The following is a 12,803-nucleotide window of genomic DNA, read 5'->3' as shown; positions in this document are numbered from 1 at the left end:
TAATGCGTGTTTAAGATTCAGGTCATCCAGTTCACTCTTTATTCAACCTTGCACTGCTTTTAAAAACAAGAACCAGAAACAGGATAAGCTAAACTGTAAAACAGAGAGAAGCTGTGGAAATGTCCCAAGGACAGGGGGAAACCATCCACCATTTAAAAGCCTGCTCATAGCAGAACACCTACAATATTGAGCAAAGGGAGGGTTTTAAAACCTATTCATACCCCAAATATCTTAACTATGTATAAAAATGGAGCAGGAAGAAAAATAAGGGCAAAATAGAAACACTGTGAGTTATTTTGCACAAGCTGTCTATAATAAGCGCCTTTTAAATGTAGCTTGCTAACACACTTTAAAATAGTTAGCAATAGTTTTCATTGCAATTATTTTCTTTTAATAACTGGATATTACAAATTAGATGTCCTGGAGCTATTACAAACAACTCAGTAAAAAACAGCTCTCTCTTGGAAGGCAAACTGAAACCAACTACTGCTCCTGATATTGTCTCTTAGAAAGTGCCCCTTGGATCCTCAGCTTCCCACTGCAGCTCACTTCCAGAACTTCAACTGTTGGTGGTCACATTCTCCTATAACCTAGCAACAAAATGTCTCTCTCATCCCACCCAAATCTCTCAGTAAAGTATAAACTGCTGCTCGGCATGGTGGTGTGCACGTTTAATCCCAGCACACAGGAGGCAGAGTGTGAGGCCAACTTGGTTGAGACAGTGAGTTCCAGGCCAGCCAATGATACATAGTGAGACTCTGACACACACACACACACACACACACACACACACACACACACACACACACACACACACAGAGTATAACTCACTGACTTTACTACAGTATCATTTACTGCAGTTCATACTCAACCGGAGACCTGAAGAGCCTTGTTTGCTCAGCACCTGGTCACAGACTCTATAAAATCCAAAGCAGTTGCCCATTCCATTCTGTGATTACAGCCACCATGTGAAACAGCTGAGCCTTTTAGTTCAGCTAGCTAGAAACATGCTTAGAAAACGAGACCGTTTAAAAGGTCAGCTGGAGAATGTTCTCTCAGTACCACTGCCCTGCTCCTCTCGGCTGTAGTTCCCCCACCTGGCATTATCTAGTGGTGTTTAGTTAGGGACCTATCATCCTTCTGCTTTTGTGTTTTCTCTATTCTCCGACCTTTGTCTCAACTTTCCCGAACACACTTTTTTGCTCTTTTCAAACCAGGACTCATTTATTCAACTAATACTCATTAAGAACCTCCTGGCAATGTGACAGAAATAAAAGGAAATACATTTTTAGTACACTGGGGACGAACAATCACAAAATTATCATAAAGTGTTCACCTGCCAAAAGAAAAAGTGTGACAATCAATATGGAAGAACATAGCAGGATTAGCATCCCTGCCTGGCAAGCCGAAGTGCTTTCCCTGGAAGTACTATCTGTAGTAAAAGGACGAGGTCAGGATTTGAGGGATGGCTCAGTGGCTAAGAGCACTGGCTGCTCTTCCAGAATATGTAGGTAGGATTCCTAGCACCCACGTGGTACTTACAACTATCTGTAACTCCAGTTCTATGTGTGTTTTGCTTGCAGTTATGTCTGTGCAAAACACAGAAGTGGAAAGGTAACTCAGTTGAACTGTAGTGTAGAACATCTCAGCAAGAATATGGCATCAGGCCATCTGTGGTGGCGAACGCCTTTAAACCCAGCACTAAACCACAGAGGTAGGCAGATCTCTGTGAGTTCAAGACCAGCGTGGCCTACACAGTGAGTTACAAACTGGGAGAACAACAAAGTGAGACCCTCTCTAAAAAGAAATAAAGATTGATTTGTGAGACTGGAGCAGCAGAAGGAGGTCAGTTAATGAACACGGAGTGAAATATTAAGGAGTTTGGACTCTGAGTAAAGGCACTGGGGTTTTTTTTTCTTTTTTTTTTCTTTTTTTGGAGACAGGGTTTCTCTGTGGCTTTAGAGCCTGCCCTGGAACTAGCTCTGTAGACCAGGCTGGTCTCGAACTCACAGAGATCCGCCTGCCTCTGCCTCCCGAGTGCTGGGATTAAAGGCGTGCACCACCACCGCCCGGCACTAAAGGCACTGTTAAGTAGAAATCTCCATGAACTTCAGTATGGAACAAACAAGATTGGAATCTGGGAAATCAGTAAGCTGCTGAATGAACACTGAGTATCACTAAAAGACTCCTGGGATTCTAGCTCGGCTACCTAGGTAGACATTCGTATGTATGTGTGTATGTATGTACATTTGTAAGTACACACACGCACACTCACTCACCCTGGCACTTGCCAGTGTGGGCTACAAAGTGAGACTCTTTGTCCAAACAACAATAAAAATGGAAAAAATGAAGCCTGGGCTGCACCACTGTTTGCTGGGCCTTGCTGAAGACCCAAGGTCAGTACTCCCAGAATACACAGCAGAGAGATGCAGTCTGGCCAGTGTGCGAGCCCTCGGAACGGATGTATCCTTCTTGGGCCGGAGGGATGAAACACGGAAAGCAGTGCTCTCTACTAGGCCAGGGAACCAGAACCTTGGAACCAAAACTGACTTTTGGGGAGTGTCAGCTGTTTCAACTAATACTCTACGGTCAGTGCTTACCAAGGCTGAGCCTAACCTAGGTCAAGACTCTAACAAGTCCTGTAACCGGCAGCTGCTTGGCCCTAAAGGATCTGCAGAGTCCAGGTGAACCCCTGAAGAAAGCCTGGGCCCTGAGAATCTGTGGTACACCGGTACACACTAAAGCAAACAAGGGGCAGCCCCTCCCTCTTCCAATCAAAATCAAAGACAAAACCAAATAGCATAATTCTGAACCTTCCACACTACCGTGCTTTTGAAGACAGAGTGTAAACGTCAGCTGGATACGAGTGGGGCTTCAGAGAACAGGACAAGGTCAGAGACACAGAAGTTAGGGGAACGCAAAGAGCAAGTGAAACCAGAGCAGCAGCCCAACTCTTTGGAGGCTGCAACTCCTGTTGGGTGAGGCACAAAGAGGAAGCTGGGGAGGGACGTGCCAGCTGATTTGGAGCAAAGCAGCACTAGGAACCTTTCTTTCACTTCCCTACCACGGTGAAGACTCTCTTGTCGTTCCTTCCCTGCCAAGCCAGTCCACAGGCTCTTCAAATTATTCTTCCACTTATACACCGGTGTTCTTCCACAACACACACAGCAAAGGATCCAAAAATCAATCACGCTCAGATGTGGAGGACCTCCACACTTAACGTTCTGGAAACGCCTATGAAAGCTAAAAGGACTTCTCCAGTTCCCCCACTGGGGCTCTCTGCTTAGTTCTTCATCCTCTCACAGAAATGGTCACCTCTTTAACTACCCCTGTAGAGCAGAGTAATCTCTGTATTAAGGATTTGGATCTTGGAGGACTGCGGCTTGTCAACAGCAACTTTAGCATGAAGAGCAGCGCATTGAAACCCTGAGTGCAACTGTACTGCCGATACTGAGCTGTGAGATGGGCTCGAACTCAGAGCCTTGAGCAGAAATGCTAAGCAAGCACTGCCCTCCTGGGAGACATCACCACCCTACGCTGTTTGGTTGGTTTGTTTGTTTGTTTATTATTTATTTATTGGTTTATTTATTTATTTATTGGTTTTTCGAGGCAGGGTTTCTCTGTAGCTTTGGAGCCTGTCCTGGAACTAGCACTTGTAGACCAGGCTGGCCTCGAACTCACAGAGATCCGCCTGCCTCTGCCTCCCGCGTGCTGGGATTAAAGGCGTGCGCCACCACCGCCCAGCTTACTCCACTGTTTATTGAGTAGGAAAAAATAGGTCTCAGAAGAATGCAGTGACTTGTCATGAGCATGAAGTGATGAACAGAAGCCTTGTGGACATCTGAAGAAGGGCATTTCTGTTTGTTTGGCAGTTCATGATATTATTTGCTGTTTAACCTAACCTAACTATTATTTAGACATGGATGTTCAAGACCAAGAAATAGTTTCATAGTTTAAGGACATAGGGTTTTTTTTTAATTAACCCATTTGGTTCTATGTTTAGATCATAAATGTACTAAATATTGATTAGGTATCAATTTTCTGAAGGGCAAAAAGTATATACTTAACAGAAACATGGCTTTTAAGGTATTCTGTAGGTCACAAAAAGTGATTTCAGGAACTGTTATGAATTGCATAATTTAGGAAAGTTATGAGTCACATGAGCTTAGTCATGATATCATAGTGAAGTTACAGCTGGGGTGGATAAGTCTCACTTTGATTTCAAAACTGTTTCTCCTTTGTGTTACTTTGAATAATAAAAGAGGATGGAGTGGGTGGAAGAAGTAGGTCACAGATTTTTTGTGTCTGAAACATTTTGAAATTTACCTCGAGTTTATCAGCATACCACACACACACACACACACACACACACACACACACACTACTTGCCACCAGCATGTCTTAACACACTCCATGTGGCTTTAAATGTGCCTGCTTAGGTCCCTGAATGAGTTTCCTTACCCCAAGTCATCAACTTTCAAAGGTGGATTATCATTTACTTTGCATCTCAATACCAGGCATAATTCCTGGCAGCCCCAATAAGAGTTCTTCAAATTTTAGATCAAGAGATTTTGGTTTTTTTGTTGTTTTGCTGTTCTAACACAGATGTGCTATACTTTGCTATTAGAATTAGAAAGAGGAAGAGAGAGAGAGAGAGAGAGAGAGAGAGAGAGAGAGAGAGAGAGAGAGAGAGAAAGGCAGAGGCAGACTTGTGTTCAGAGCCAGCCTGGTCTGCATAGCAGGTTCCAGGGCAGCCAGGGCTATCTAGTGAGACTCAGTAGTAAAAATAAAATTTAAAAGTCCCATGATCTGCAAATGTTGCTGAGAATAGATCTAGGAACAATGTAGCTTTTCCTCTACACTGTGACTCCCTAGGATTGATTTATGCTTTTCTTTGCACCTGCGGACAGGAGAATTGTAACAAACCCTGTAAGAATGGTGAAAAATCACCTCACTGTCTCAAATACAAGTTTATTCTTAATAGCATCCTGAAAATGAGCGTGTCCTTTCATGCTCTGTTATCATTCTGAAAAGTTTTCCTTCCGCTTTTATCAACTTAGATTTCAGTACTTCCTAGCTAGCTCCTTTGACTTTCTTTCATCTTGTCACTTGTAATTCATTTTAAAATGCTAACACACGCCAGAAAGTTATTTGGATTAAAAAAAAAATACATTCAATGTCTGTGCCAGTCAATTACAACCTCTGTTCAGAGAATAAGATACAAACACAAGGGAAAAAAACTGACAAGGTTGGGAGTGGTGGTGCAAGGTCTTTAACCCAGCACTCGGAGGCAGAAGCAACCAGTCTCTGAGTTCGAGACCAGTCTGGTCTACACAGCAAGTTCCAGGCCAACCTGGGCTACAGAGGGAGTCCATGTCTCAAAACAAACATAAAGAAAACCCACAGGGCTTCAATTTGCATAATAAAATACTATAATGACAAGACCTTAACTTCACACAACGGGGAATGCACTCTTTCACACTGTTACCGTTGACTGAACTGTCACAGAGGGCAACATTTTGAAAGCTAGAGTCCTAAAGTACCGTAAGTTCCCTATCACCAAACGACACCTCTACCGCATGTCCATCCTCTCAATCCGATCTCTCTAGAAAATCTAAGTAGGAAACCTCTGGTCTCGAGGCTCAAAATGATTTGAACGGGTCAGCCCTGGGAATCTGCTCAAAGCTGCAAGGAAAGCACGCGCAGTGGCCAATCCAGAGTTGGACTGGGAACTTTTAGCCTCGCTCTCTCCACCAAGCACCTCTCCGACAAGCAAGTGATCAGGGGGGATCTGGAATTCGAACTCCGAGACTCCAGACCCAGTCAGGAAAGGCAAATGAAACTACTTCAGTCGCCGCCTTCCAACCAGATTACTGCTTAAGTGCCTCCACCAGAAGAAATTCTAGTTAGCCTCTGAGAGCCAGCATGTCGCTGTGGGGCTCTGGGGCCGTCCTTTCTTCCAGGGTCTTGCTCTTGGCAGACACCCCTAACCCTTTAGAATCACTTAGCAAGCAAAGGACCTCGACCCTCCACGCGCGAACCATCCCCATGCCTGCACCTCTCCGCTAAACACATTCCAGAAATACAAAACGAGGAGACCTGACCCCTCTCTGGCCCTCGGTCCCTGTGAGAGACCCCATCCAGGATGTCCTTCCTCGCTCAGAGACAAGCCCGTGTCTATTCTCGCTGACCGCCAAGAGCCACACCCCCTTCCCACACTGGGACCTTGGGGACGCGCCACTAGCGCCCCATACCCCGCACCCAGCGCGCCCGTCCCACCGAGCCCTCTGAGGCCAGCTTTCAAGTTTGCTCCCCCAACTCTTACCAAGTCGCGGGTGGGAGCCAGAGCCCGGGTCCGCAGGAGGTCGGGGCGCCAGGACGAGAGGCACCAAAGTGGTCAGGAAGAGGAGACGCTGCCTCATGTTCCCGTCCGCCACCTCTCTGGGTAACCTGCTCCTGGAGAGTGTTCGCGGAAACTGCTCACATTGGGAGGAGGAGGTGATCCTCCCAGCACTGCCCCGCAAACTTTTCCCTCCCGCGCCGCCTACAGGGAAGAACTAGAGCGAAGCTCCAGGCCCCGGAAGTGCAGGCGGCGCTCGCTGAGAGTAGCTACAGCCCGCTTCCGGCCGCAGCCGCAGACCTACCCACAGCCGGAAGAGGGGTACCGCAGAGCATTCTGGGAGGCGTGGCTCGCCCCGCCCAGGCGCGGGCTCGCCGCCATCTTGTCGGCTCTGTTCCTTCGTGGTCCCTCTGGGGCCTGACTGGCGCCATCCTGGCCCTCTGCTCCCGCCGTCCTGACTCGACCCAGCCCGGACTCGCCTCTGTCCCCGGGTGACCGCGGGGAAAGAAGGTGGGAGCCGATGGGCAGGCCGTCAGGCGCGTGCGGCCGCCTTCGTTCTGATTAGAATGTCGCAGGCGCTGGTGACAGGATGGAGGCGTGCAGCCCGCCACAGGGCCCTGGCGGGTCTGCTGTGCAGCTCCGCGTCTTGCTGCCGGAGCCCAGGCCTCCATTGTCACGTTCTCTTTCCCCTGACTCACGTAGCTTCCCTGCTCGATCCATCGAGTTTGGAGTAGTTGTGTTTTTGCAACCTTTTTCTTTTTTAAGTACTGTGCCCTGTGCTGTTTGTAATACTGAGTATTATTAGCGTCCTGATAAGATTTCAAGTTGTCCTTCAGAAAAAGATAAACTGTGATTTAAATGTGTTCCTTGTGGAATGTCCCAGTTAAAGTCTTGCGTCATTTTCAACAATTACTGAGTTTGTACAGTTTTTGGCAAGTTAACTCTAGTCCCTACATTCTCCTAGATATGAAAGGCTTTCATACATATTCATGACACACTTCAAATCAAAAAGCAAAAGTTAACCCCATAAATTAGATGTGTATAGTTTTTTTGTTTTTGTTTTTTTAAATAAAAGTCTTAGGGTATTCCTTTCGAGTATTCAGGCTCCATATCCTCAAGTTTGTAACTTGAGTACACTGGATTATATTTTTGTGTCCCCTGCAATGCCCTGCCCAGAAAAGGCAATTAGCTATATTTAGTGAATACTAGTTTGGTGGTTCTCAGCCTTCCTATGCTGTGACCCTTTAATACAGTTCCTCATGTTGTGGTGATCCCCAACCAAAACATTTTTCATAACTGTAGTTTTGCTACTATCATGATCAGTAATGTGAATATCTGATATGCAGAATATCTAATATGTGACCAGCAAAGGGGTCACAACCCATAGGCTGAGAACCACTCTGCAGTTCTTTAAAAACTCCTGATCTACTTTATCCGCCAAGTTCTCAGGCTAAGTCAGCATAGCTGTCCTTGGCACGTAGAGCTTGGTGTGCTGGGCTGTGCCTGCATCCCAGTGCTAGGAAGTGGACATAAAACAACAGTCAGGCTGGGCTGCGGCATCACTTAGGAGGCAGAGACAGGAGGATCTCTGAGAGCTTGAGGCCAGCTTGGTCTACAGTGCAAGGTCCAGGATAGGCTCCAAAGCTACAGAGAAACATGGTCTCATAAAATAACAGCTAGAGCTGTGTGGAGAAACTTAAAGTCGAAAAACTGACAGTCCACATCTGGTCTTGGAGGGTTTATTGTGGGATTTTTCTTGGTTTTAGCGGGAAGGAAAGGTGCTTTGGAGTCCTGTCTGGGATGGGCTTATTTTGTGACCCTGCCCAGGCATGTTCCTCCTTCGGCCTCACAAGCACTGGGATGATAGGGCGTGAGCCACCATACTTGGTTTCAAGCTTTTTTACTCTCAAAATAACGTTTTAAAAATATGTTCCCACTAGGCAACATTTTCATTATAAATATTAACTGGTTGCCACATTTGGGATTCCCGTCATAAATATATGTACACTTAACTGTCAGGTCATCCTTTTTCTGCTTGCTAGGAAAGGAAATAGCTCCAATTTTCACAGCACTGTTGGATCTTCCACCACACTCTCCAGTGGTCCCCTCCCTCCATTGTTGGTGTGACTTACAACACACATGCAGTAGAAATAATGGCATGTCACTTCCAAAATTAGGTTTTTACATACTCTTCCATCTCATGCTCTCCCGTCTTTATTGTTACTATTGCTTTAACATTGGTAGACAGTCTTTTGGAGTGGTCTCAGAACTAATGTCCTCCTGTCTCAGCCTCACTGGTGTCCTGGTACTACAGGTATGTGCCACTAAGAAAAGCCAGTATTCACACTCTGAGAGCACACAGGAAACACACAGAGGGATGGATAGGAACACAGGCCACCAGCCAAAGACCTCAAGTCTACAGAATGCTATAGCTGCAGCCAACTTCTGAGATCATTGCAGCCCCACCTGATCCTCAGAAACAAGATCAGAAATGTTTACTGGGGTGGAGAGATGCTTTGCAGGAAAAAGCACCCACCTGGTGGCTCACAACCATCTGTAACTTCAGTTCCAGGGACTCTCATGCCACCTTCTCACCACCAGACAGCGCGCATGTACATGGTGCACACACACAATGCAGATAAGACACCCCTAAAAATAAATTTTAAAAAGATTTACTGTGTTATTATCCTACTTGGGAACAATTTGCTATATAGCCATTACCATGTTGTGTTGTGGCTTCATCTGAACATCTGAAATAGCTTCAAGATTTAATAAAGGAGGCTCTTAACCGTGAGGGCTTTTCATCCCAGCAGTCAAGAGGCAGAAAAAGAAGGGTCTCTGAGTTCAAGACAGCCAGGGCTACACAGAAAAACCCTGACTCAAAAAAAAAAAATGAGGACAAATAAAAGATTGCTTAAAATTTACTGATTCCACTCTATGAAATGAATTATTCAGGAATAGATTGCAAGTCAGTTTAAGTATTTGTGGTTGTTAGATACCACATCCTTGCTTCTGCAGTGTTATTCACCCCAAGAAAGAGAGCTGAAGATGTAGCTTGATGCTTGCCTAGCACACATGAAGCCCTAAGTTTAAGCACCATTGTTGGGGACTGCAGACCCTCAGATCCCGAACTTTCTATGACCCCTTGCCTGCCAGAGTAAACCACCTGATTTCCTATGCTTGCAGCTGCTCTGAACACGAGACCCTCATGAGTTCCTGATAACAAGGAAGTGGTTTCTGGTGGGTTTGCAGCTGAAATATCCCAAGAGCTAGGGTGTGGCTGTTAGCCAAGGAGAGCACTGTATAAGCTGCCCTGGAACACAATAAAACTGGCATTCTTGTTTCAGGAGTGACCCATGTTTCTGTGTTTTTTAATCCCAAGACCCTTGCCCAATCACGGTTCCAGGTGGTGCAGGCACCACAAACCATCCCACTTTTGCCAGACCTGGTGGCAAAAGCCTATAGTTCCAGCATTTGGGAAGGGAAAGCAGGAAGATCAAGGTCATGCTTGGTGACAAGGGGAGTTTGAGGCCATCCTGGATAAAAGGGGAACCAATCTCCAGGATAAAACCTAGCGAAATGGGGCTGGAGAGATGGCTCAGTGGTTAAGAGCACTGTCTGCTCTTCCAGAGGTCCTGAGTTCAATTCCCAGCAACCATATGGTTGCTGTAAAGAGATCTGGCGCCCTCCTCTGGCGTGTTGGTATAAATGGAGGCAGAAAGTTGTATACATAATAAATAAATTTTTTAAAAAAAAACCTAGCGAAATAGCTGGTAAAACATGTATGTATGTGTATGTACATAGCGCATGCATGCGGAAGAGAACTGCAGTGCCCTGCATGGCTTTAGGGACTGCCCTAAGGGACAGTGAGGTTCATGAAATGACTGTAGCACCAATAATAAAAACCCAGACAGATATTGAGGGTCAACCTGAAAACCAGAAAAGTAAAGCAGCCAGCCGTTAGAAGTCTTACTTCTACCAAGGCTGGGCCCCTGCAGACTAAACCTCTCCTCTCATTTTATATTCCCTCTAGTGCTGGGATTAAAGACATGTGAGACTCCCTAGTACTGGGATTAAAGGTATGTGCCACCACTGCCTGACCGCTAACGGCCTAGCTTTGCCCTTCTGATGTTCAGGAATTATTTATTAAAACATAAAATATCACTGCAGATGACAGACACTAAAAAGCTAGTGTTGAGTGGTCTGGGCTTTCTGATGGGGCAGCCAGAGCACTACAGACATGCAGAGTATTTATGACATACAACTGAGCAGGGAGGCAGGGTTTGCTCATCTGAGGGAACAGCTTCTTTCAAGGTGCTGTGAACATTTGCAGGGTAGGGAGTGAGGGGCTGCGGTGGACAGTTTCTGCAGTCAAAACCTGCACTCAGACCTCAGGAAGATCCTGTCACTCAAATGGGGCTAAAGCATTGCAAATCCTTGACATGGATTTTACTTGCTCCCTACAGAGAATAACTTGGGAGGAGTGGGTTCTCTCATTCCACCATGTGGGTCATGAGAATCAAACGTATCAGGCTTGACAGCAAGTATCTACCAATGAGCCACCTCTTACCCTACCTGCCACAGAGCCTATACTATTTTGAAGATGCTAATTATTCCTGAATTTGGATGTCTTTTATTTTTGCTGCTGAATAAAGTTGGTAAAGATAGCCCTTCAAGAAATATTAATTCCCAGGACTCAAAGATGCTATTTTTACATATGATTATACAAAGTTCATGTACCAAGAACTCATTTCCAAGGTTTTAATTCAAGTAATTCATACATAGCAGTAAGATCCTTTTAGAAAGAAAACTAGAAAGCAAACATGGTACAAACTGTTCAAGGAGCCTGAATATAAGCACACTATTTTGGGGGAAATTATTTTGAGACAGGGTTTCATATGTGCTAGCCTCTGCCTTCTGAGTGGTAAGATTACAGGTGAGGTGTGTAGTGTCCCATGTATGTGATGTGGGGGTCGAACCAGAGCTTCATACATGCTAGGCAAGCACTCTGCTCATGGAGCCACATCCCCAGGCTGGAGATTTTTTTAATGGGCCAGCAAACCAGACCCACTATAACTGCGGTCAGTTCTCTTCAAAAGTTGGGGAAAAAAAACCCATCCATTTCAGTGAGAAATGAGCCACAACATTATTTCAAAAAGACCCATTTCTGGGCTGGAGAGATGGCTCAGTGGTTAAGGGCATTGCCTGCTCTTCCAAAGGTCCTGAGTTCAATTCCCAGCAACCACATAGTGGCTCACAACCATCTGTAAAGAGGTCTGTCGCCCTCTTCTGGCCTTCAGGCACATACACAGGCAGAATATTGTATACATAATAAATAAATAAATATTAAAAAAAGATCCATTTCTAAAACTTTGTAACTTGGTATTACCTCCCCTTCCACATCACCTGCAGTGGCTGTTCTGGATAGGTGCAAGAGGATCATACATCATATATACAAATGTGGGGCTGTGGAGGTTCTCCTCCTGCTGAAATGCCTGTTCCCTTGGCAGCTCTGAGTAACTGGACCACATGAGAAACTAAACATAAGAGTATAAATGAAGAGAATAAATGGAAAGGAGCTTGGTTGAAATTACTTAAGGTCTAAAGTGACCAAGTCTTGATTTGAACTGATTGGCCGCACAAAACTAAGAAATCAGGGTCTGGAGAGATGGCTCAGAGTTCTTGAAGGAGTCAGGTTCCCAACACACCCACATGGCAGTTCACAACTCTACTTCCAGTTCCAGAGGATCTGATGCCCTCTACTGGTCTCCAAGGGCACCAGGCACACATGGTGCTCAGACATACACAAAAACAGTAGTCATACCCAGAAATTAGAAAGAAAAACAAAGCAGCACTAGTATAAATGAACTGTGAAGGTGTTTTACAACAGCCCAGGACACTAATCAATGCTGAGTTTCCCACATCTAGCCTGCTTATATGCATAGGCAGAAGAGCCATGTTACTGTGATGCAGATATTTGGGCCGTCAAAGCCATTCTGACAGGAAGATGCCAAAAAACAGCAGAAATTGAGAATGTTTCTCACAACTTCTGAATCCTGAGGTTGAGGCTAAGTCTCTTGGGATTTAGTTGTCCTTCCACTAGTCCCATTTTTGCTTGAAGGAATACAATAAAATCTGTAAGTCAGTCCAATTGTCACCAATTGTTGCCCAGCAATTTACTTTCTGTAGGCCCAAAGCTACTGTCAAGTAGCTGTTGTCTTTCCCCTTCTTCCATCCCATTCTGCCCATTGGCAGAAAGCTTCTCATCTGTCTTAAGATGCGAGCTAACCACATGCAAAGGCAGTAACAACAAGAAAAACAGGAAGTTTTAGGTAAAAGGCCCTGCAAAAATAGACCAGAATCTGGAAGTGGCTTTTACATCTATCAGTTGTTAAACAGATGTTGATTTGGAACCAGAGGGGTGGTGTTCCTCCCACTTCAATGCTCAATAACTTGATTACAG

General features: G+C 45.4%; 1 protein-coding gene across 2 annotated transcripts in view; it reads right to left on the bottom strand.

Annotated features, from left to right (window-relative positions):
• Positions 1-6,611, bottom strand: part of Adam17 (ADAM metallopeptidase domain 17) — a 53,857-nt gene extending 47,246 nt beyond the window's left edge. Inside the window, exon 1 of one of the 2 annotated variants that reach the window (XM_075984076.1) lies at positions 6,326-6,611. In XM_075984076.1, the coding sequence (XP_075840191.1) occupies positions 6,326-6,422 (97 nt within the window). In that variant the 5' untranslated portion in view covers positions 6,423-6,611. The remainder of the gene's footprint in view (positions 1-6,325) is intronic. The other variant, XM_075984077.1, reaches the window with a different exon arrangement.
• Between the last annotated feature and the right edge of the window lie 6,192 nt (positions 6,612-12,803).

Source organism: Microtus pennsylvanicus, chromosome 8 (assembly GCF_037038515.1).
Source record: "Microtus pennsylvanicus isolate mMicPen1 chromosome 8, mMicPen1.hap1, whole genome shotgun sequence".
NCBI lineage: Eukaryota > Metazoa > Chordata > Mammalia > Rodentia > Cricetidae > Microtus > Microtus pennsylvanicus.
Note: the sequence above shows the minus strand (reverse complement) of the source record. Positions and strands in the feature narration are given on the sequence as shown.